The sequence below is a fragment of the Galeopterus variegatus genome, unplaced genomic scaffold (assembly GCF_000696425.1).
Source record: "Galeopterus variegatus unplaced genomic scaffold, G_variegatus-3.0.2 Scaffold219, whole genome shotgun sequence".
Lineage (NCBI taxonomy): Eukaryota > Metazoa > Chordata > Mammalia > Dermoptera > Cynocephalidae > Galeopterus > Galeopterus variegatus.
The window spans coordinates 718,646-742,830 of NW_007726330.1; the positions used below are offsets into that span (position 1 = coordinate 718,646).

The window sequence follows — 24,185 nt, forward strand, 5'->3', positions numbered from 1 at the left end:
CTGTCAAAAGCCGAGGCGGGGGTGGAGGATCTCCCGAGCCTGTGTTGATAAACCTGGGTAGGGCTGGTTGAAGGGGCACAAGCCTTGTGTCACTCCTCCTCTTCTTCAGTTCCCTCATGAGGTCCAAGGGTCCCTGAGTAGTTGTTGCTGCCCACTGGCAGATGAAAATACAACTGAGCCCCTTGCAGAAGAGTCTCCCTCTGAGGAGGGGGCAGAGGATGGGCTATGCACCCAGCCCGTGTTATGCCCACCGGCCCACTCCCTTCCTCCTCTGCAGCTCCTCTGTAGAAACAGCAGCCTAGGCAGCCCATCTAACCTCTGTGGCTCCCCGCCGGGCTCCATCAGGAAGCCCCCAAACCTGGAGGGCATTGTCTTCCCTGGGGAATCTGGCCTTGCCCCTGGCAGCTATAAGAAGGCTCCTGGCTTCGAGAGGGAAGACCAGGTGGGAGCCGAGTACCTGAAAAATTTCAAATGCCAGGTAAGGGATGAGAGGGGCAGCAGAGGATGCTTAGAGCCCAGTGAGGTTATCCTTATCCTGCATGGGGCAAGAGAAGCTTGGAAGAGTGTCCTGGCCTAGCTTTGGGGAGGATGATTGGGAGCTATGACTCTCCTGTCCTCAGCCTGTTCGGGACTGAGCAGAGTGAGTGATGTCATCCCATTTGACAGCTGAGGACAGGAAAGCTGGAGAGACTAAGTAACTTCCTCAGTGTCACAGAGCTGGTTAATAGAGGAGCAGGATTCCTGCCTATGGAGCAGTCCTAGCCTATGCTGCGTTGATAGACTGGGAGGGTTTGGGGGTGCAGGATGGAGGGGATCCCTAACTGAGCTTGGAGAGAAAGTTTCTGGGCTTCATTTGAGGCTTACAGTCACCTGGGAGGAGAGGAGCAGCTGCCTGCTTAGGGTAGGGTAAGGGACAGGGATGGAGAGGGAGAAGGGGGTGTGTGTGTGGAGGGGGACTACATGGCAGGTGACAGATGGCTATACCACCTGCCCCCTGGTACCTGCAGCCTTAGTGAGCCATGGCAGGTTCCGGTGGACTCCTGGATTCACATTTATCTCTGCTCCCTGACTTTTCTCTCTCAGGCCAAATTAAAATCTCATTCACTAGAGCCCAGAAGTCAAGAGCAACCTCTGCTTCAGCCCAAACAGGTATAAAGCTCCCAGCCCCTCCCTCTCCTTCTGGCATCTGCTGTGAGTGGGACAGGCCCAGAACCCCAGGAGGCTTCAGGGAGTTGGGGACACCACTTTACCCATAAGATAAGGGTAGGACTAAGGTGGGGCCCCAGTCCCAAATCCAGAGAGAGTAGGTGTCAGGCTCTGGAGCCCCTTACCTCCTAGACTAACTCATCAGTCAGTCAAAAAAATACCACTGGACATCTGTGCCATGCCAGGCACTGCACTCACTTTTCCCTTTCCCTGCCGCAGGGCTTTGGGGGTGAGCGGGCCTGGCAGCCTCCAAGCTGCAGCGCTCCAACTTCAGCTTCTCAACAAGGTGTTGGGTGGGCAGGGCTCTCTGGGCATGGGGCAGCCCAATGACAGCTGAAATGTGCTGTTTCCCTTTGCTCTGCCTCACCCAGCTCCAGCTCTGGCCACGGCCTCCATACGCGGGCATCCCATTGTCTCTCTTCACTCTCTTGTTGCAGGACATGCTGGCCATCCTCCCTGTGGGCAGCCCCCTGACCTCAAGCATCTCTTCTAGTATCACCTCCAGCCTGGCAGCTACACCCCCTAGCCCCGCGGGCACCAGCAGCGTCCCTGGCATGAATGCAAATGCTCTGCCCTTCTACCCCACCAGCGACACGGTAGAGTCAGTCATAGGTAAATAGGCCATTGCTGTTTGCAAGCCCAGGACTGCATCTGGAGTCAGGAACACCCATGTCTCTGAAGTGATACTCAAATCAGCACACCAGTGACCTTAGACATCTGTTTTGGGGGAGTCAAAGGGTGGGCACTTTGAGCCCCTTGAACTAAAGGGAAAATGAGCCCAAGGTGTAGAGCCAAGACCGGCCCTCGTAGATCTTTCATGCAAATTAGAAAGAGGCGCCTTTTCCCCTGGGCAGGTACAGTCTCATCTTAAGACATACTTTATTCAGTCCCCATCAATTCTCTCACTAGGTGTCCTTGTGTAGTGAACAACCTGCACAACTGTCCTCAGAATTCCAGCTATTAGAAGTCATTGCCCCTTTCTTTCAGCACTCATTTATGGGTACCAAATTTGTACCAGATCCTATGACAGGCCCTGGGGAGACATGCTGTTCCTGTCCTCTAGGAGGGAAACTATTTCTACCCTCCCAGTCCAGTTTAGCAGAGGGCAGAAAACCTACATGCATTAGCTGCTGAGGGCATAGAGACCTGCCCACCCTCAACTCAGGGGTGAGACCCATGGGCTGCATCATCAGGAGGCAAGACCTGTCAGAGACAGGGACCCTGGATTGGGACTTGATTCCTCCTGGGAGTATCAAAGAAGGCTTCAGAAAGGAGAGACATTTGGGCCTGACTTCACTGGCAGACAGCCCCAGGGGTCAATGTTGACAGAGGGAGCAGCAAAGGCACAGAGGCTTGAGAGAGCACAGGTCCAGTGTGGCTTAAGCTTGAAGATGCAGCAGGAGCGGGGGAGGGGGGGAGGTGGTGAAGGTTAGGTGGGGTCTGGACCCTGGGATGTGGGCCCCGGGAGGCAGGGGGACTCACGTCCTGATCACTCTGTCCCTAGAATCTGCTTTGGATGATCTGGACCTAAACGAGTTTGGGGTGGCCGCTCTGGAGAAGACTTTTGATAACAGCACAGTGCCCCACCCAGGCAGCATCACAATTGGTACTGGGTAGTGGATGGGCAGGGTGGCCCGGGGGGGGCTCCCAGGGGTCCTGCCTGGCCTGGGTCCCCTGCTCGATGTGGTGCATGGAGCTTGTGCTGCTCTCACCCAGCCCGTCTTCCTGGGCCTCTCTTGCAGGTGGCAGTTTGCTGCAGAGCTCTGCACCTGTGAACATCCCTGGCTCCCTGGGCAGCTCTGCCTCCTTCCACTCAGCATCCCCATCCCCTCCTGTCAGCCTTTCCTCACACTTCCTGCAACAGCCCCAAGGCCACCTGAGCCAGTCAGAAAACACATTTTTGGGGACTTCAGCATCACATGGATCTTTGGGTAAGAGAGGGTGTGGTTCACTGAGGAGACCTGGGGTGGGAACCCGGGCTTAGAACCTGCCTTTGGCTGCGCTGTCCACGGCCAGTCACCCAGGCTAGAGGCTAAAGCAGGGGCTTTGGGCAAGGAGGCAGAGTCAGGCTCCTGCTGTATCAGCTCTACCTGTGTGACCCTGGGCAAATGATTTAGCTTCTCTGCCCTAGTGTCCTCTGCTGCGAAATGGGTGTAATGACAGCACCCACCTCTTGAGATTGCTGTGAGGATTATACAGAATGGTGTGAGTGAAGCGCCAGGCCCAGGGCCTGGGCCATGAGAGCAGCAGTCTCCGAGTCGCCAGGGCTGAGGGCTGCACTTCATCACAGTGTGGTTCAGCTTTGCCCAGTCACCCAAGCTCCAAGGGAGAAGTCAGAACACACTCACACTAGGCTCGGGGTGCCCTTCCTCGCAGGCATAGGCACCAGGGAGACCTAGATCTAACCCAGAAGGCCGTTTGCCCAACACAGAATTAGACTGGTGTGGACTGGGGGTTCCAGAGGGCACTGCAGGTGTAGTGGCTAGAAGTGTGACACGGAAACCTATAGGCTTGGCCACTATGGGCAGGTGGCTCATCTCCTTTTGTGTGGGGGCCTACAGGATTGTTCTGAGGAATGGACATAAAGCACTTAGCACAGCGCCCAACACCCTGCCTCTCAGTACACAGTGGCTGCCCCTCTCACTTCCTGCTCTCCCAGCAGCTATTGGAAAAGACCAGAAATGCCCTCCCCTGCCGTCACTGTGCATCCTGATCAGACCAAGGGACTGAGAGCCCTTCCTTTTATGTTACACTCAGGTTTGGGAGCTTCCCTAATCTCATTCCCAAGATCAGGGCAGCACATGGATTTCTTAGCACCTTTCCAGTTTTGAAGAGGCCATTGTCTGTTTTATGGTGATTGTGCCAGCTTCAGATGCTTACTGTTAAATTTTTCTGACTTGCCCCATATTCTGGAGGCATTTTGACCTAGTCCTCCTTACTGGCCACATGTTATTCCTTCACCATGTGATTATTGAGCACAGTTGTATAATACAAGAGTGAGCTCAAGGGTCCCTGCTGTCATGGAGCCATGGTCAGTGAGAGAGGCAGAGGTGCAGACATTGGAATCTTAACTTAGAATAACCTGGACCGGATGGCCGAGAGGGCCGTCTCTGAGGAAGCAGCTCCTCTCTAAGAGTAAATGCCACCTAAGCAAGGAGGAGAGATGGGCAAGGGGGGCAGAACTTGCTGCTAGGTCAGTGTCATGTCAGTGCAGTGATCCTGAGGTCCCTCCTCTGGGTCAGAGTGATGGGCTTCTAGAACACCGCCCCTCACGTATTGGTGCACTAGTGTTGCTCAGAGGACAGAATGTCTTAAATTTGGTTCTGGAACATCCTGCTGGATGGAAGGGGGAGCAAAGAAAAAATCACTGGAATAATATACGTGGGCAAAGTGAGGGCAGAGGTAGGTGCGGGTCCCCCTCAGGGAGACTGGCTGCCCTGGGGCCACGGAGCAGGGCACATGGTACAGTGAGCATCTGCCGAAGGAGTGAGCAAATGGGGGTGTCAGCTGGGGGAGAGGGAATGAGCAAACAGCTTAGCTCACTGGAAAGAGTAGGCCCTTGGAGTGAGACACCCAGCTGTGTCCTGTCCACTTACTATTTGTGTGATTCTTAGCAACACATTTTATTTCAGTGTCCTCGTCTGTAAAACAAGGGGGATGGATCCAAGGCTCCTTGAGCTCTTCCCGCTCCAGTTCTGCCATCATATGAGGCTCTGGCCTGTTTCTTTTCTTCTATATCTCCTCCTGGGCCTCATATCAGGGTGCAAGAAGGCTCCCTGAGCTCTAGCCTAAAAGTGAAATCATGATCATAAACGGCCACCAGCAGAGGCCTGCAGACTGCTCGCCTATATAGTGCTTCCTGAGCCCCCGAGTCACCCATGAGGCGAGTGATGGGAGCCCCGTTTTACAGATGAGGATGCTGAGACTCAGAAGTTAAGTGGCAGCTAATAAGTAGCAGGTGGCACTACAGTTTAGGTCTGATTCAGACCACGGCATCTTCACAGTCTGTTCTGTCCTGGCAAAATCCCCCATCTTTTCATTGCTGGAGCCTCGCACACACAGTAGTGTACAGCCAGCCCCTGTAAGCGCCCCCGGCAGCGCTGGCCAGGGCCTGGGCCCAGAGCCCTCCAGCGCTGACATTCCTCCCCTCCCTGGGGCAGGTCTGAACGGAATGAACAGCAGCATCTGGGAGCACTTTGCCTCCGGAAGCTTCTCCCCGGGCACTTCCCCTGCCTTCCTGTCAGGGCCAGGGGCTGCTGAGCTGGCCCGGCTTCGGCAAGAGCTAGATGAAGCCAACGGCACCATCAAGCAGTGGGAGGAGTCCTGGAAGCAGGCCAAGCAGGTACTGGGCCCCACGCCCACCTGCCTTCCCTGTGCCTAGTGCCATGCAGCCCAAGCCGTCCTCCACAGAGTGGGCACGGGTGGAGAGAACAGACGCCTGAAGAACAGCAGAAACTCAGTTTTGCTCCCTCTCTCCCCTCATGGGAGGATTTGCCTTGCCAGGCAGGACCCTGGGGTGGCTGGCATTGCAGGCCTCGAACTCTCTCTGTGAGCCACTGGTGAAGTCTAGTCCAAGGACCACTTGCTTCTTCCTCGAAGCCCTGACTCTCCAGGGTTTTAGGTTCTGAGATGGGCCTTCTATCTCACTGCAGCCTGGCTGCCCCTGGGGGTGTTGGCCCGGATGCAAGCACTTCCCTGCCCACAGAGGGAGGGTCTCCTCCAGGTCCTCTCTTCCCTGTCCTGCTCCCCAGACAGCTGTCCCAGCTTCCCAGCAGACCCTGCAGTTAGAGTGGTCTAGACAGGCTTCAGAGATACTCTCTGGGGGAACGGGGCAGGGGCAGGGGCCATTGTGATGAGGTGCTGCATGTTGGGCCCACAGGCTTGTGATGCCTGGAAGAAGGAGGCGGAAGAGGCCAGTGAGCGGGCCAGCGCAGCCGGTGCCGAGTGCGAGTTGGCCCGGGAGCAGCGGGACGCGCTGGAGGTGCAGGTGAAGAAGCTCCAGGAGGAGCTGGAGCGGCTGCACTCGGTGCCTGACCCCCAGGCCCTGCCCGCCTTCTCAGACCTGGAGGCACTCCCGCTCGCCACCCTCTACTCCCTCCAGAAGCAGCTGCGGGCCCACCTGGAGCAAGTAGAAAAGGTTAGCCCAGAAGGTCAGGGAGCACTGGGTGGGGATGCACAGTGGCCTTAGCCAGCACTGACTCTGACGCAGTCCAGGCTGCTTCAGCACAGCCACCATCCTGAGAGCCTCTGCTGAGCACTGGGCCGACACTGAAATGCCAGCCTGCTGGGACAGGGCAAGGAAGAGAAGCAGTCATGGAGGTGAGAAAGCTGCGGGCTGAGGGGCAGCAGTGCCCAGCCCAGCACTTTTGAGGGCAGATGTGACCTGAGCTGCGTTAATATGTCTGGGCCCTAAGTGGCATCCTTTTATAAGCTCTGCACATACCAGCAGACATTCCACATGGCTCTGGCTCCTAGGGCTGCCCTGTCTGCATTCCCAGGTGCCCTGCTGGGTCCCCAGGAGCAGCATGGCACAGCAGAAAGAGCGTTTTTTTCTCCTTCACTAGGCATTCGGCAGCCAGTCCCCCAGATGTGGCCATGCAACCCTGAGCACGTCACGGTCCTCTCTAGGCCTCATTTTTCTCATTTAATGACTTCAGGTCATTTCAAGATCAAATGAGAGGAGAGGCAGAAGCCTCTGTGAGGAAAAGCCCTCAGAGATGGGAGCTGTGGCAACCTGGTGACGCCCCCACTAAGCTAGGGCAGCTGACAGCAGCAGTAGGGAGCCTGGAGCTGACGGCCCAACTCTGCTCTCTCACAGCTGTCTCCTGTCAGCACGCTGTTGAGTTCTGGGTCCCAGCTTCCCCTCCCAGCCCAGGGGTAACTCCTTGTTCAAGTCAGGGCCAGGCTGGCAGCAGAGACCAGGCCAGTGACCACCATGTCACTTTCCCTGCAGGCCGTGTTCCACATGCAGTCCGTGAAATGCCTTAAGTGTCAGGAGCAGAACCGGGCGGTGCTGCCATGCCAACACGCTGTGCTGTGCGAGCTCTGTGCCGAGGGCAGCGAGTGCCCTGTCTGCCAGCCCGGCCGGGCCCATGCCCTCCAGTCGTGACGCTGCAGGCCTGGCCCGGCCTGGCCCAGATCTTCTCATCTAGGACTTTTTTAAAGTGTATATATATATATATATATATGTATGTATGTATGTATGTATGTATATGTATATGATTCTGTATATGTATACATTTCTGTATGTGTGCAGGTATGCGTGGATGGCCAGCGTGTGAACAGTGTCTGTGTGTATATCTGTATATAGATATAGACACACACTTTAAAAAAGACTTACCAAGCACTTTTTAAAAGAAAAAAACTATTTTGCAGTCCTCCCCTGCCCACTCCCTACCCTTCCAACTGTGGAAACAAAGTCCCCTCTTCTCCCACTGGTCTTTTGGCAGAGAATATGTCTTTTTTACATAGGAACTAACTATTTTTAACTTCTTCCTGGGGCCTGAGCAGGGAAGGGTGGGAAGCTGGCAGGGGCTGAGGGGAGGGGAGAAGCCTTCAGGGCAGGCCCTGCTCACCCTGCCTCCCCAGGCCAGGGCAAGTGTCAGGGGTGTGGAAGACTCAGGTCTGCCAGGGCAGACCTGGTTCCCAGCTGTGAGGGCCTCTGGGAGGTCTGATGGGGTGTGTTGGGGTCTAAACCAGCCTAGCTCCTAGGTTTACCAAATGTGTTTAGGCCTGGGGAGAAGAGCAGGGCTGGCGGGCCAGAGCCACAGGGCCAGCCCCATTCCCAACATCTGGGCCCTTGAAGCTCCTCAAGGGGCAAGGCCCAGGAGTTCTCTTCCTCAGGTTCCTGAAGCCTGGGGTCCACCCTCGGTCCTCTCCCCCTAGACTCCCCAGAATAGCCTCCCTGGCCCCAGGGCCACCTCCCAGGCTGGCAGTGCCCTTTCTATGACCCCCAGCTGCCCTCAGCTGTCCCTGCCCCCTCCCCTCTCTGGCACGGCGCTCCGTGCTGTCCGCCCCTCCTCTGGCAGCTAGCAGGGCAAGTGGTAGGGAGGAGTGCGGACTGAGGACCAAGGGGGGCTCAGGCCCTGCCCTCCTCTCCAGGAGGGCTCTGGATGCATTCCTTGGTGCTCTCAGAGTGCAGCTGACGCCCTGTCCCATTGTGGGCAGGCGCCTGTGTGCATGTGTGTGCGTGCCTGTCCCGTGTATATTGTCTTAGCTTCCATTTTAAAAATTGTTCTGTATAGAGAGATGCAGCAGGGGCGGGAGGGCAGAGTGGGCGGAGGGAAGTGAGCCCCGCTCCCAGCATTGGGTGTCTGGGGCGGGAGCAAGAGGGCTGCGAAGGGTCTGGCCCAGGCCCAGGCCCAGGCCCTCCCTTGTGCTCAGCACGAAAGGGCTTTCAATGAATTAAGTGAAAACTTTTTCCTTTTTTACAAAAATGCAAAAATCAACAAAGCTCCAAACCTATTGGAAATAAAATACAAACTTGCAGTGGTAGCTTGTTTACATGGGGGGAGGGGAAGTGGGGGCCTGAATGAGGCCTCTGAGCCAAGAGGCCGCAGAGGCCTGGGCTCCCTAGACCCACCCAGGCCCACAGGCAGCTCCAGGCCCTCACTGCCCCAGGCCTGTGGGGACCTTTAGCCTCAGACACAGAGACCTCCCAGCCCCTACGCTTCTTCTGTTCTGGGCTGTGCTGCCAGCTATGATTGGTTTACTTATTGTTGGTGTTTACTAAAAGGCAACAGGGACCCTACTTGTTTCTCAGAGGAACAGACAGATTTGCCAGTGGGGCCCACAGGAAGTGTCCTGCTTTCCCCCACCTCACCCCACCCTGTCCCGAGGGATGAGGGGCCCAGGTTTGAAGAGCCCTGACCTCCCACCCCCTGCTCCTAGCTGGGCTGTGAGGTGGGGTGAGAAACACACCCTTGTGGCATCCTCTTTGTGTATGGTCTCAGGTTTGCAGCTGAAAGGGGCCTTGGAGATCATCTTATCTAACTTCAGCCTCCTGTCATCTTGTACAGATGCAGAGGTTAACGCAGGAGTTAAGCGACTCATCCAGGGTCACACAGCTAGAATGATGACTGGGCCTCAGGTTCCGACGCCCAGTGCACAGGGGCCACTTGCCCCGGCAAGGCTGGGGCCCAGCTACTCTAAGCTTTGCTGTCTAGAGCAGCCACTCAGCCTCAACCTGCATCCCTGAGAGGCCCTGCTCATGGTGCTGCAGGAACAGGCCCCAGTCCTGGGCAGCAACCACAGAAATTCATGTGGTAGAATGTGATATGTTCAAAGCCCATGGCCAAAGTACTAGTAATGCTGGTCACCCCCACCCCTGCTTCTGCATCAGCAACCCCTACACCCACCTCCCTGCTTTGTAGCATGGGGGAATGAGGATGGGCCAGGCCCCAGGGTGGGAGCAGCTAAAGGTCTCCTGAGGGCTGGAGAGCAGGCTCTGTGGACTGACGGTGGCCGTCTAGGCCCCAGTGTAAGCCAACAGTATATTTTCTAGGAGGACAACAGAGTTTGTTTTTTAATTTTGCTAAGAAAGTTTCTAGGTGGCAGGTGCTGTCCTAAGGAAGAGGTGTTCTCAGCAGATAGAGCTAGCCAAACTGTCCTTTCTGCTTCTGTCCCTCTTTCCCAAATCCTGCTGCCTGCCAGCTCTCACTCCAGAGCCAGAAGGTCCTTGGCCTCAGGCTTCTTAGCCTGGGAGCTGACAGCCCCTGGGGAGAGGACCCTCAAGTAATGGCTTCCACCCCTCCTTCCCCAGGGTAGCTGTAACCTCAACTTTAGCAGGGTCCCCTCTCCCGCTCCCAGGAGATTCTGTGCCCACAGCCTCAGTGGCTGGAATAGGCAGGTGGGAAGACAGCTGGCCCAGGACCTTGCCTCACCAGAGCAGCTCTTCCAAGAGGGGAGCAGAGGCAGAAGATGCCCCCGGTGCTAGGATGTGGCAGAGAACACTAAGGCAGGGCTTGAGGGAGGGAGGAAGGAGTATAAATATCGCTAATGGTGCCCCATTACCGAGGGCCCCTGCTCTGGCAGGAGGACCAGAGAGGACCTGAACTCTGGGCTCTCTTGAGTGTTAGGCTGGGCTGGAGTGCTGTGCTGTGGTGGGGAAGACCCAGACCTTACAGAAAGCTCTACCAGGCCCCACCCCCAACCTCCACTGCTACCGCCCTGACCGTGGAATATGCTGGGAGGCCTGCTTGGCTCGCTGCCTCCGCAGCCTTACAAAGGCCTGGGCCTCGCGATCACCCTTGCGACTCTCCAACAGCTGCAGGATCGGATCCCCTGCGGAGAGAGGGGTGTGGGGGTCAGACTGCCAGACCCGGGGAGAGGCAGTGCGAGAGGCCGAGACGTGCCAGCAGCTGGGACTACGGCCTGTTTCTGTGAGAACCTAAAGCTAGCTAGCTCACCTCTTTATGCTTCAGTTTATTCATCCATAAAATAGTGCTAATAATAATACCTGCCTCATCAGCTGGTCGTAAGAACTGGAAGAGTTAACATCTGTAAAGTGCTTAGAACTGGCTCCTAATCAGTGTGCGAGCAGGTGAACTATTCCTCTTAGCAAGCTGGTGGGATATGCCCCTGCTCAGCGAGGTCCAGGCCCCTCTGCCCAGGTAGACTTGGTGAGCTTCCTTGGCCAGGGAGAGCCATGTTACACTTCCCCTAGCCTAAATGTCACTGGTCTCTCAATTCAGCCAAGAAGTTTGCCCTGGCTCTCTTTCCATTGGGTTTCCATCTCCCAGGAGGCACATCCCACCCTGCACCTCCCTGCCCTGGGCTCAGGCCTACCGTTGGGTGCAGGGTACGTGAGAGGCAGGCGGGTCTGAGGCACCTCGCCATGCTCCTCTGAGCCAGTCAGCCCGGGCACCTTGCACAGCGGCAGGAAGGCCTCCCCCTCCAGGTCATCGGCCCCCAGCGTGTCATGGTCCAGCACAGTGAGCAGCAGGCAGGCCCCGTCCTTCCGGCACGGCTCAGCAGCCACCAGGCTGGCGGGGACAGTCAGAGACTCAGCTGCCCACCCAGCATTGCCATCACCCCAACCCCAACACATGGGTCCAACCCTCATAGTTAAGGACAGGCCAGGGCAGGAGAGACACGCCACAAATGGCGGAGTAAGGATTGTCAGCTCTCAGCCTGGTGCCTCTGGGCCATCAGGGACAGCACCCTTCCCTGGAAGCCTCTGAGTCCAACGTGGGAAGCAAACTCTTGTCCCAGGTGCCCCCGCTCAGGCCCAAATTAGAGGTGGCCACAGCCAGGAGGAGTAGGCTTGAGGGTGTATGGGGGTTGGGGGGAGCGAAGGGAGGAGCTTGGGAGAAGAGTGGGGACCCACTCACAATTCAAAGGTCTCATCAAACAGCGGGTGAAGGTCCTTCTTGTGCTTCTGGGTCTCCCGGGGGGCCAGCTCAGGGAACTCATGCCTGGGCTCCAAGGTCAGCTGGACAAAGGGGTCGCTGGAGCCTGGTAAGTGGCCCAGGAAAGGAGGGGGTGTTGGCTGAGGGTGTCCCAGCTCCCATCCCCACCTCCCACAGATATGCCCCACTCAGCACTGACCCCTCCTGGTAACTGGAGGGAATGCATCCAGAGTTCCTACCAGGTGAGCAGAGCCCCCAGGGACTCTTGGACAGGAAGGACAGGACAGGGACATGAAGAGCGGCCAATGGGCAGCCTCCACTCACCATTGGAGTCCAGGGGCAGCAGGCTGGAGGCGCTGAGCAGCTCTACACGCAGCTTCTGCTCTGATGCGCGGTAGGATGCCTTAACCGTGACAGCCCCCAGCTCCTCAGAGGTGGTTTCTCCCTTGAGTGGGAGCATGCACAGGGTCAGTTGGGGCAGAGCAGGGTGAGGTGGGGCTCCAGGGCCCTCAGTGGGTGCAGCAGAAGGGGGAGCCTCACCTGCTGCTGGATGCGGCTGCAGAAGTACTTCTGAATGAGCTCCCGGCTGGTGGCCGCCTGTAGCTCCAGGTCCTTCTGCAGAGCCTGGGAACGGAGCATATCCAAGAATGACCTATCACACCTAGCCACAGCCCACCCCTGCCCTTCTGAAGCTCACAGTGAGGGGGCGAGACATCCATTTGAAATGGAAAGCTCTGGGCGCACTCACAGGAATGCCCAGGCAGACGACGGCAGGACCAAGGCACAGACAGGGCTGGCTTTATGGGTATGCCCCGCCCCCGCCCACCCCGTCACACAGGACCCCTGTGCTTAGAAGGATTCCATGCTTGGTTTAATACTCTGCCATCACTGTTTGAAAATTTCTAATAATTTTTGAATAAGGAGGTCCACCTCTTGTCATTTTGCCCAGGGCCCCATAAATTATATAGCCGGTCTTGGACACAAGTGAGCGCAGAAAGGCAGGCTCCCCTGACCTCCTTACCTGCGAGCTCACCAAAAGTTCCCTACCTGAAAGGTGGCCGTGTGGAGGGCCTCGGGCGGCAGGCCACAGCCCTCAGCATGAAAGCAGATCTCCAGGTTCTGGAGGGAGACAGCAGAGGTAACCTGAGGCACTCTCCCACCAGGGCTCTTGTCGCTGTGGCTAGTATCATTACCTGCAGGGCGATCTTCAGCCTGCTAGAGGCCAGGGACGAGCTGCGCTGGGAAGCAGCTGCCTCCACCAGCACCGTGAGTGTGTGGGTCCAAAGCAGGGTCAGAAGGCTGGACCAGGGATGGGGATGCCGGACACGGGACAGGACGACGGAGGTGGAGGAAGCAAAGATGCTCTTGAGAAAGGGAGGCCTCGGGGACCCAGGCCTGCCCCAACTCCTCCCCACCCCCACCCTCCACCTGCTCCACCTGCCCCACAGATGGGGCTGGACCAGGGCTGGCAGGCAGTGTAGGGAGGGAGGTCGGGCTGGTCTGAGGGAAGGAGGACCAGCAGGGGACAGACAGATAGTCCCATCCAACCTGTCTCTCACCCTCACTGAAGAGTCCTCCTCAGCAGAACTATAGAACCCCAGCAGACAAGGCCAGGGTGGGGGGAGAGGCCAGGGAGGCCAAAAGAAATAGGATCTCAACACCCAGCAGGGATAAGCATCTACTACCTTTTGGGGAGAATAAAATAGTGACCAAGACCCAGTCCTGACAACCACCTGAAATAACTGAAATCTGACACATGTCAAAGTAGAGTCTGGCAGTTAAGCACACAAAAAATGTACTGTGTCATTAACAATGGGGGAGGCCCATACTAAAAGCGGTTAATGAGGGGCTGGCCGGTTAGCTCAGTTGGTTGGAGCACGGTGTTATAACACCAGGTCAAGGGTTCAGATCCCTGCACCAACCAGCTGCCAGAAATAAATAAATAAAAATAGTAAAAGTAGTTAATGAACTTATTTATTCAATACAGTTAAGTGCCGTTATGCACCAGCCACTGTTCTAAAGGCTTTTCAGACAGCCCGAGTGAAGTTCCCGTCTTGGTGGAGAGATTTAATTCTGTTTTACGTGGAAAAAAAAGCTGAGCAAGTGACATAGTATGGCCTAAGAAATAAAGACGTTTGGGCTCCCGTAGCCCGCTGTGCCAGTGGAGCAGAGCAGAACCCTAAGAGGGGGCCCTAGCAGCTCCTTCCACGTGGAGGTGGATCGTCGTCATTGTCGTTGTCACTACAGCTCACAGCCATTGACCACTTCCTTTGTATGACACTGCTCTCAGCACTTCATGTGACCCATTTAATCCTTGGTAGAGGCCAGAACTACTGTCATCTGCACTGAAAACCTGAGCAACCGCCCAAGGCCACCAAGTAGTAGTGAAGCTGGAGTCTGAACCTAGGTGGTCCAGAGCCCGTGCTCTTGACCTGCACTCCCTGCAGCCTGGTGACCCTGAATAGAATTCCCCCTGGATTGTGCCTGTGATGTTAGGAGGGCAGAGAAGCAGTCGGGGAAGCCCTGAAGACGGGACAGGAGAAAGGACAGACAAATTTCAGCTCCGCCAGAGGAAGAACTTGCAGCGCTCAGAGCTGGGCAGCATGACATGCGCGGGCTTGTGAGGTAATGACCTCCCTGTCCCCAGGAGTGGGCATTTGAGCAGAGGCTGGTTGCACCCTCTAAGGGAGGTCTCCAAAGGGATTCACGCCCCCGCCCCCGACACACGGAGAATGGATGCTGAGGCCCAGGAAGGGGGGCGGATGGGAGGAGAGGTGGAGGTGGGGGGCGCCCCAGGGCAGGGCGGCTGCAGACCTGCTGAAGTTCTCCTGCACCAAGTTGGTGTTCATGTAGCAGAGCTTCACCTCCAGGAACTTCATCAGGGGCAGAATGGCCTGGGGAGGGGAGTAGAGAGCGTCAGGCTCTGGCGCATTCGAGTCCCACCCTGATTCCCACCCCTGAGCTGGAGCCAGGAGCTTTGATGAGCACGTTTGTAATGTCTCCTGCCCACCCCTTTGCCTTCCTCTCCCCATTGCTTAGTCTGCTGCAGCCACACTGGCCTCTTCTATAGCCCTGAACCTGCTGGGCAGAGTCCTGCCTCAGGACCTTTGCTCTTGCCGTTCCCTCTGCCCGGCATGCTCTCTCCTAGAAGTCCTCATGGCTCCTTTCCTTGCTTCCTGTAGGTATCGACTCAGCTGTCACCCTCTGAGTAAGGCCTTCCCTGGCCACTCTCTAAAAATAGAGCCCTCTGACACTTCCTACCCCACCTCTGTTTTATTTTTCTCTTTAGCAATTATGATCTAACACACTGTACATGTGTGTGCACTTACTCGTAAACATCTGTACTATATTTATAGTTATAACTATCATTACAGTTATACATATTTATTTATTTAGCTCTTCTTTCACTTCCCTACTAGAATGTAAGCTCTAGACTTTGTTTTTGTTGTTGTTGGCAGCTGGTTGGTACAGGGATCCGAACCCGTGGCCTTGGTGTTATCAACACCACGCTCTAATCAAATGAGCCAACCGGCCAGCCCCAAGCTCTAGCAAAGCAGGAATTTTTGTCACAGTGTTTGGTGACCTATCCCCAATGCTTAAATCAATGCCAGGACAAAGTAGGTGCTTATGACATAGTTGAATTAATGAATAACCTTCCCTCAAACAATCAAAGGTGTGCATTCCTAGGGCCGGCCCATGGCTCACTCGGGAGAGTGCGGTGCTGATGACACCAAGGCCACGGGTTCGGATCCCATATAGGGGTGGCCGGTTTGCTCACTGGGTGAGCGTGGTGCTGACAACACCAAGTCAAGGGTTAAGATCCCCTTACTGGTCATCTTTAAAAAAAAAAACACCCCAAAATGAAAAAAACAAAGGTGCACATTCCTATCCCCACTTACAGATGAGGAAACTGAGAACAGCAATGCTAGGAGGCAGCTGGAAGGACGGACGCCCAGGCCTGTTTGGCTGCAAAGCCTTAGCCCTCCCCCGCTGCAGCCCCTGCACCGACCGTCAGTGCTAGGAGGGTGACCCAAACCCACCCCCTTGGCATCCACGGAGGAAACTGAGGCCCAGGGAGAGGACATGGCTCCCCCAAGCACAGGGACTTATCTCTGACACCCCAAGGCCTTCTGCCCCCTGCCCACCCTGAACCCCCTTCATGACCCCAGACCCACAGCTGGCAGGGCAGGGAAGGTCAGCTAGCAGAAGTGTCACTCACATCCTCAGGTGGGACAGACTCCCTGACGCCCACAAGTTTCTGGATGTGCTTGGCGATGCCCGCCTCCAGCTGGGAACACAAAACGGTAAGCAGGAGGCAGGCCAGGGCATTAGTGGGAGATCAGGAGAGTTTGAGGCCCGAGTTTAGGTTCAGGAAGGACCAGGGTCTGGACATCAGTCCACTCCTGCTGGGGGTCAGGCTTCAGGCTGAAGATAGAGCAGGGTGTGGTCACTGTGGGATCCGACAAGGCAGGTACCTGCTCGGCCAAGGTGCGGACGCCGGTGCGGATCTCGTGGCCCAGGCCAGCCAGTGCACACTGCAGCTGGGCATGTAGCGTGTTCTGCAGCTGCCCCTGCTCCAGCACGACTCCAACCTGCTGCTCCAGGGCCTCCCATGCCAGCTGGGTGGGCAGCTTGCCGATCACCAGCCGCAGCTGCTCCATGTCATTCACCACCACGCACAGCTGGGGGCAGGCACGGGCATGGAGATGCCGAGGAGGCTCCATCCCCATCCTGGCCAGCCTCCCATCCCCCAGCTCTGGCCCTTACCATATTGGCTGCCTGGCCCTGGTCCTTCTGGCCTTCAGAGAGCTGGCGGGCCCGGGCTTTGATAAGGCTGCAGTACACCAGGGCTAACCGACAGGTATCCTGGGGCAGGGTGGGTCACAGGGGATTGATCCATGGGTGGGGCACCCAGGAAGGGTGCGGGGGGGCATGGGAATCTCAGTGACTTGGGAGCTTAGCACACAGGCCTTGGGAGGCTGCTAATGTGACAGCTTGGGAGAAACAGGGTGGGGTAATAGTGAGGCTGTCCTAGAAAAGTGGGAAGGACACAGTGAAAGATGCTGTACCTCCACAAACTTGACGGTGATCATGAAGGCCTCCTCTGGGTCCGGCCAGTCCAGCTGCCGGGCGGTGTGGCTGATTTGAGCGAAGCAAGTGGACAGGTCCACAGCTGACGTGCTATGCTTGATCAGTTCACCCAGGGGCACCAGCTGGGGGAAGGGGGAGCACTTAGAAAGGAGAGCTCCGATCACTGCCAAACCCATCCCCTCCCTCCTTCCTTCCTAAGCATTCACAGAGCAGCTACCACTGCTAAGCACAGAGCTGGGTGGGTGCTACATGGGGACAGGTAAGGCTCTGCCCAGATCCCCCAGGCTGCAGTTAACCCCCCTGGCCACAGTTACCCCAAGGATATCAGCAGGCAGCATTCTGCACACAACTGGCTTCAAGAGCGCCCAGAGGGAATGTTCAGTGTGGGTCCTCAAGGTCCAGGCAGAGCCCCCCCCAGATCCACCCCTAAACCCAGGCCCCATCCCCAGCCCTACCTGATCCATCTGCACTGCGCGCTGCACCCGTGCCAGGGCCACACTGTACGTCTTCTGCAACCAGGAGGGGATGGCTGGCTGGAACCAACGGTGGAAACCGTCCAGGGCCAGGACTCCTTCCCTAGAGAAAGCCAGCTCAGCCTGCGGAAGGCCAAGGCCAGCTGCAGGTCCCGGGCCCTGGCCAACCCCTTTTTCTCCCCTGTGCACCTGGCAACCCGCCTGCTGCCCACCTCTTGGAGGGGAGTGGGCCCAGCTGGCAGAACTCCTTGAGGCTGACGTAGAGCTGGAACAGACTCTCGCCCATTTCCAGGGACACGGAGCTGCCCACCGCTGCCGTGTGGTCCTGCACCCTCTTGGCCACCTGCGAAGGAAAGGTCAGGTGGGCAGGGCAGCAGAGCCCGGGCAGAGGGCGCACCTGGAGATGGCAGAGGGACTCACCAGCCACTGCAGCTCCAGGAAGGCCGTGGGGAAGAAGTCGATCTTGAGGGCACTGGAAGAAAGGCAGTGGGCATGACCCAGTGGCACACAGCAGGGTCCCTCCAGTCCCCACTCTGGGCCATTGCACCACTGCCTCCCCCCAGCTGTCTGCTCACTTGAGGAAGATCTTGTTCCACGTGCGCTGGCACTGGTGCAGGTCACCAATGATGTCCTGAACCAAGCTCAGCAAGGCCTTGCCCGCCTCCAGTATGCCCTGGCAGGGACAGAGGTGAGCTGAGCAGGGCAGCAAGGGGCAGGCACCTCACTCCACCCCCTGCCCCAGCCCCTCACCTGCACCATGGGCTGATGGTGCTGCTGCTTCAGGTGGAACCATTCAATGGTACCGGTCTGTTGGCAAAGAGGCAGTGAGCAGGGAGGGGTGCTGGGCCCAGGCACATCCTTCCCCATCCCCAGGCTGGTACCATACCCGCAGGGCCTCGGTCACCAGGTGAGGAAGTGGGGCGCTGTCTGGGCACAGCTCTCCAAAGGCCTTCATCTTGCACATCTGTACTAGGACCCTGTGACACAGGGGGCCGTGTCCAAAATGCCTGCCATCCCACACCCGCCACTCCTTCCTCCAGCAGGCCGCCTCCACCCCGCAGGTGCCCCCACCGCTCCCTGGTTCCTGACCCCGCTGAGGAAGGGGAAGGGGCAGCTGCTGACCTGAGGAGAGACTGCAGCCGGGCTGGGGAGTCGGAGATAGAGAGGGGGAAGACGGACCGGAACCTCCGGATGAGGGAGAGGCCGTAGGCCAGCAGGGAGCTGAACGAGGTGGCCAGCTCTTCCTGCTGCAGAGCCAGGAAGATGGCACGAGGCGAGAGTTGCTTGAGGGACCCAGACAGCCTCTCTTGCTCCCCTTCTCCCCCCAGCCCTGCCCGTCCAGCACCCCTTGCCCCACCCCAAGCCCACCTGTTCTGCCTTGAGCCGGCCCTGGATCCACTGGTACTCGATGCTGGTGATGGGGTGCAGGAGGCAGCTGCTGGGGAACTCCAGGCTCTGGTAGAGGCGGCTGTAGGCCAACCACTGCCTGCAGCAGACAGGAGCCCTCAGCCCCCGCCCCAGATGGAGGGACAGCACCTCCCTGCTCCAAATCCCCCAGTGGAGCCCCTTCTGCCCGGAGAGGCTGAAAATCAGTGGCTGAGGGTGACCCACAGGATTTTTTTGTTTCCATAGAGGTTTTTCAAACCACTCCCCTCTTAAATTGGGATGTTTGTGATTTTAAAATTCAGGATTTCGGGCCGGCCCGTGGCTCACTCGGTAGAGTGTGGTGCTGATAACACCAAGGCCGCGGGTTCAGATCCTATATAGGGATGGCCGGTTCGCTCACTGGCTGAGCGTGGTGCTGACAACACCAAGCCAAGGGTTGAGATCCCCTTACCGGTCATCTTTAAAAAAATAAATAAATAAATAAATAAATAAATAAATAAATAAATAAATAAATAAATAAATAAATAAATAAATAAATAAATAAAATTCAGGATTTCGGGCCGGCCCGTGGCTCACTCGGTAGAGTGTGGTGCTGATAACACCAAGGCCGCGGGTTCAGATCCTATATAGGGATGGCCGGTTCGCTCACTGGCTGAGCGTGGTGCTGACAACACCAAGCCAAGGGTTGAGATCCCCTTACCGGTCATCTTTAAAAAAATAAATAAATAAATAAAATTCAGGATTTCTTGCTTCTTTTGAAAAGTCAGATTTAGGGACTTGAGCCTTTGTGCACATATGGCAAACATCAGCTGGAATTTCCTTTCAGACTGTTCAGGGGAGACTTCACAGAGGTACCGACTGAGCTGGACAGGGTCCCAGTGGGGGGGCCGGGGAATGGGGACAGGAGCACCCCAGGACAGGCTGAAGTCCCAACCGGGCACGGCTGCCACCTGCATTATGTACTTGGGCCCTGCCAGCATACCAGGCCCCTTAGCACCTGGTGGCCGCCCCAGTGTCCAGCCTCACCTCCATCCCCCCGTGTCCAGGGACGGCCACCTGCCTGAGGTCCTAGAGGCAGGCGTGCTGCCCCCACCTCGTCCCCCCTCCCACTCACGCACCATCCTGCGCTCGCTCCTCCCCGGCCACACCCTGGCTGTGCTCCACTTCTGTGCTTCTCCTACGCACTGGAATGTGTCTGGCTCCCATGGGCCCGTCCTGGCAGTCCCAGAACCTGCCACGGCACAGGGACAGCCGGGCCCTAACAATCACTTCGTTCTCATCAGCACATGCACTTGCTGAATTGAAGGCTGTGGCGCTGGGATACAGGCGGGGTCTGGGGCAGGGGTGGCAAGCTCAAGTGCCCAGAAGGACTCAGATGTGAGGGAGTGACGTGGGCCTGATGGCAAGTGTGATGGACACAGGACAACATGCAGCTCTGCTCTGGTCAACTGCAGCATGGCACAGTGACAGCCCTGCAACTCCAGAGCTCACTGTTCATGAGAAGCTGCAGATCTGGATCCGCACGTGAAACCTCCAGATTCTTAGAAGCTGGCATCTGATTCAAAACTTAAAACGCACAGTTTGGACCAAAGAAAACTCTCCTGAGGGTTAGACTTCGGGCTGTCAGCTTGAGGGAGGACAGGCAGGGTGGGAAAGGCTGGTGGCTGCCCCCCGGCCCCTCAGGGTTCCGCGCAGGACTGTGCACTCACGCCATGGACTGGTGGAAGTCAGACAGGTCCTTCTGCGTGGCGTGGAGAAAAAGGATGGTGGCGGCCTGTGGACTCAGTGACCCATCCCAGGAGGTACTGCCTGCCTGAGGGGAACAGGTGGAGGGGGTCAGGACCTGACAGGCAGCCCTGGCTGTGCCCAGCCCTGGGAGGGCAGTACCTGGTGCTGGGTGACCTCGTGGGACACAAGCTGCTGCAGGAGATGGAGGTGCACCGTGTAGCTGGGCTGGGAGTGGCTGGCCATGGTGGCTCTCTGCAATGGGGCCAGCATGGCCATGAGCAGAGAGGCCCCTACACTGGGTACAGCCAGCCCTCCCCAACCCAGTTGGGCCACTGAGGAAGTGGGGCTGGGCCAGACCCCGGACCTACCCGCTTGTGAATGAGCTGGAACTGGAGGTGGCACTGGCCACGGTCTGGGTAGGTCTCAGTGCAAGGCTCCAGGGGGTACCACTGGTCCTCTCGGCAGTGCAGGTCCTGGCAGGAAGAGATGCCCGGGCCAAGTGTCAGGACTTTGCATCAAGGTGGGGGCAGAGGAGGCGATGGGAGGCAGACTCTGGGCTCTGCTTGGTGCAGACCTGAAGCCCCTCACCAGGGCCTCTCCCTCTCCCTCTCTCCTGGGCCCTTCCCCACCCCCCTCACCTGCAGCCTCAGAACCACGTTCCCCAGAAAGTCATCCTGGCCTTTGTCCTTGCGGGCCTCCTTGAAGATCCTGTTTCAGGCAGGGTCTCATGAGAGAGATGGGCCAAGCCCCCAAAGGGATGGGCTGGAATCTGCCCCCCATCTGTGACCACCCAGGCCCAGCATCTAGTGTGTGTGGGGGCAGGGCCGAGGAGCCCACTCCTTCCCCGTGACCCCTCGGCAGGCACCTTCGCAGCCTATGCAGATCTGTGAGTTCCCCAAGCTTCTGTCTGACAGACTCCACGGTGTCCAGGTCCCTGGTGGGGCAGAGGTTTGAGGAGGAGGCAGGGGGGGTCCCCATCACCCCTTGGAGGAGGAGGCTCTGGCACCCTCACCCCAGGCCCTCTTCTCTTCCCCATCCCTAGGGGCATCACTCACCACATGTCCAGGTGAAAGCTAGCATTGGTTATGTCCTCAAACTCCCTGTATGGAGAAAAGAGCATGACTGAGGGCCTTGGAGAGGTAGATGTTCCTCCATCAGATCAGGCCATGAGCAAGCCCAGCCAGCCCAGAGCCTGTCCCTCAAAGCTGTCATCCCCAGTGTCATCACTGCTGTGGAGCCTTAGCGTCTCTCTGCCCAACTCCTCCTCTCCTAACTGCATCTCCCCCTGCTTTAGGGTAAGGCTTATCCCCCACATTCACCCAGAGGGGCCTGACCTCCTGCCTCACCAGCACAGGTGGCATTTATGACAATGGCCTGTCCTGTCTGACCTGTCTGTCCACCCTGCCTTGAGAGCAGGCTCCTCCTCATCTTTGCCCAGGGCTGAGCCCCCTTCCCTGAGCCAGGAAGACCTGCTGAACTCATTGACTGGGGGACACCCTGCCCCCCAGAGGAGCCCCAGACAGGGTGGGGGCTGGACAGGGCCACGTACAGGATGAAGGTCTCATCCCAGACAGGGTTGAGTGTCTGGGCGATGACCTGGGTGCGGTGGGTCTGCTCCTCGGGGATGGTGTGCCTCACCACTGCCTTCTGCCGACGCCGGGACCCAGGGCTGCCTCCCGGCAGACCCACCCCCTGCTCGATGCCCAGCAGGCAGTAGGGGTCACTGAGCCCTGGAGACGAGGGGGAGCATGAGGCAGCCAAGGAATCGGCTGGGCTTCCACGGGGGGGCCCTCATCAACCCCACCCCAGGGGCTCAACCTCATCCTGTGGAGGGAAAGGGAATGGGTGGGAAGGGGCCCAGACCCCGCGTGCGAGGGGCCTGCAGCCCTGGGGCGAGTCCTGGGGATGTCTGGGTCAGACTGGGATGGGGAGAGGAAGGAGCCAGAAAGGGGCCCCTCAGGACCCCACCCCATACTCACCACTGACATCCTTGCCCAGAATGCCCTTGGCCTGTTTCACTGTTGCTTTCAGACAAAATATGGGCTTCTGGAGGGACAGGAGGCAGTGGGCTGAGTCCCAGAGAGAGCTGGGCTTCCCAGTACCCTCCTTGCCTAGGGTGGCCCTGGCCCAGGGTACCTCGAGCTCCCGGACCCGCTGCAGCATCTGCTGGTGCTCCTCGGGCTCCATGTGGAAGGCCTGGGGGGGAGGTCGATGGTGTGGCAGGAGTGGGGGAGGCTGGGGGCACAGGGTGGGGGTGGGGGCTGGGCTCACCTCCTGCAGGTATCGCAGCAGCTCAGAGGCCTCCACCACATGGTTGGGCTCCGGCTGGCCCAGGCGGTGCAGGACGGTGTAGAGAGCTTCCTCGTAGAGCAGGGCCCGCTGAGACACAGCGGGGTCACCTCAGGAACCACCACCCACCACCCACCACCCTGGGCACCGACACCTCATGCCTACAGTGGAGGGGCTGATTCCCACAAGTCCCCTCCCCACCACCAGGCTGCTGCCATCGGCTTTGACCAGTAGCTGAGGGGGGCGTTCAGGAGGATGCAGGGCTGGTCCCCATGCCTCTCTGCGCCCCCAACACTCCGACTCTTACCTCCTTGGGGGAGAGGTGGTGAGATGGAGGCCGAATCTGGGGAGCAAGGTGGAAAGACAAGGTGTCCCGGGAGGCCAGGTGCAGGCCTAGGAAAGCAGGGGCCCCAGCTCCCAGCCTCCATCCCCACCAGTGCCCCGAACCTGTTCCCAAAGCAGGCCTCCTGGGGGCCCGGCCCCTGGGCCATCTTCCTGGTCCCCGGGCCCGCTGTGGCTGAGGTCCATGGGCGCTCAGCTGGCCCAGCGGCGCACACCCTCCACTCCGCACCCCAACCCTTCCTTCCCCAGAGGAAACAGCGCTGCTTATCGGCGGGCTCCTCACCCCAGCGGCGGAAGTGAGGCCCAGCAGCGGAGGTGGGAGATGGGGGGGGGATGCCGAGCAGGCCTGGGGGCTGCTCAGCCGGTCCCCAAGTAGCCCACCCCACAGCAGGGACACCTCCTGTCTAATGGAGCCGGTGCCTCTGCACTGAAGGAATGGGGGACAGAGGGTCAGGCCCGCCAGAGAGAGGGTTCAGAGAGGCTCAGCCCCCAGACCCAGGGCCCACGGTGATCCAGAGTACACATGGAGGAACCCAGCTGGCCTAGAAGGCTCTGGCCAGGGGCTGGGGTAGGAGGGAAGGCTTGGGGTCCTTGTCCTCAGTCCCAGCCTTTGAGAGGTGGGGCCACACAGCCCGGCTCCTGCACCCAGGCCCCAGGCTGCCTCCTCTCCCCACTGATTTACCTCCTGGGCTGGTTGGGACAGGGGCTCCTGCTGATCTCTGACTCTGCGGCGCCTTATCTTGATGGCCTGGCGTAAGAGGGGAGGGCGCCGCTGGGGGTGGGAGAAGAGTGTCGCCATGGTGGCTGGCTCTGCCCTTCCCCTCTGCTGCTGAGTGAAGGCAGCAAGCCACAGGATTGTGCAAAGAGCCCCGGGGCTGCCGCCCTCTGATAGGAAAGAGTGGAGGGAGGGCGGCGGGGGAAACGGAGGAGGACGTGAGGCGGGTGGAAGGGTCAGGGTTTCATCGTCTTTGAGGGGCCGAGTCCCAGGCCCCTGCACCTCCCTCCGGCTGGGATCCCACAAGGATCCTCTCCAGGCTGGAGCAGATGGACTGGTGGGGGGGCGGGCCCCCCCCCCCCCCCGCCCCTGCAGAGGCCCTGGGGAGAGGGTGGCAGGGCTAGTCTGGGCACCGCCCTGCTCCATCCATGTGCTGTGCCCAGGCTAGCTGGGAACTGAGGGTACCTGACCTGACCCATGGGCTTCTCACCCCAGACTTCTCTCAACGGGCCCCAGACCGGTGCAGGGAGGGAGTGGAGGGGGTGGGGGTGGGGAGAAGGGCTGGGGGGGCATTCCTGAGAGGTGTCTCCCCAGCGGGCAGCCAAC

At 58.3% G+C, this 24,185-nt stretch overlaps 2 protein-coding genes across 4 annotated transcripts in view; one reads left to right on the forward strand and one right to left on the reverse strand.

Moving 5' to 3' along the window:
- Positions 1-8,688, forward strand: part of UNK (unkempt family zinc finger) — a 32,971-nt gene extending 24,283 nt beyond the window's left edge. For 2 of the 3 annotated variants that reach the window (XM_008566088.1, XM_008566089.1), the window contains exons 9-16: positions 278-478; positions 1,084-1,149; positions 1,644-1,818; positions 2,711-2,812; positions 2,949-3,137; positions 5,367-5,548; positions 6,086-6,343; positions 7,160-8,688. In XM_008566088.1, coding sequence (XP_008564310.1) covers positions 278-478; positions 1,084-1,149; positions 1,644-1,818; positions 2,711-2,812; positions 2,949-3,137; positions 5,367-5,548; positions 6,086-6,343; positions 7,160-7,315 — 1,329 coding nt within the window. In that variant the 3' untranslated portion in view covers positions 7,316-8,688. The remainder of the gene's footprint in view (positions 1-277; positions 479-1,083; positions 1,150-1,643; positions 1,819-2,710; positions 2,813-2,948; positions 3,138-5,366; positions 5,549-6,085; positions 6,344-7,159) is intronic. The other variant, XM_008566090.1, reaches the window with a different exon arrangement.
- Positions 8,689-10,077: 1,389 nt separating this feature from the next.
- UNC13D (unc-13 homolog D (C. elegans)) lies at positions 10,078-23,710 on the reverse strand. Its single transcript, XM_008566091.1, has 32 exons — positions 23,547-23,710; positions 22,830-22,865; positions 22,505-22,612; positions 22,370-22,429; positions 22,213-22,279; positions 21,783-21,963; positions 21,289-21,333; positions 21,099-21,167; positions 20,872-20,941; positions 20,602-20,706; positions 20,393-20,485; positions 20,215-20,318; positions 18,488-18,605; positions 18,242-18,366; positions 18,006-18,096; positions 17,870-17,926; positions 17,695-17,792; positions 17,540-17,591; positions 17,332-17,462; positions 17,102-17,222; positions 16,625-16,768; positions 16,323-16,421; positions 16,031-16,237; positions 15,775-15,843; positions 14,370-14,449; positions 12,749-12,854; positions 12,603-12,674; positions 12,096-12,179; positions 11,880-12,000; positions 11,538-11,661; positions 10,993-11,189; positions 10,078-10,488 (listed from the first exon to the last, which is right to left on the reverse strand). The coding sequence occupies exons 1-32, from the start codon at positions 23,661-23,663 to the stop codon at positions 10,367-10,369; spliced, it is 3,273 nt and encodes a 1,090-aa protein (XP_008564313.1). The 5' UTR covers positions 23,664-23,710; the 3' UTR covers positions 10,078-10,366.
- Positions 23,711-24,185: the final 475 nt, after the last annotated feature.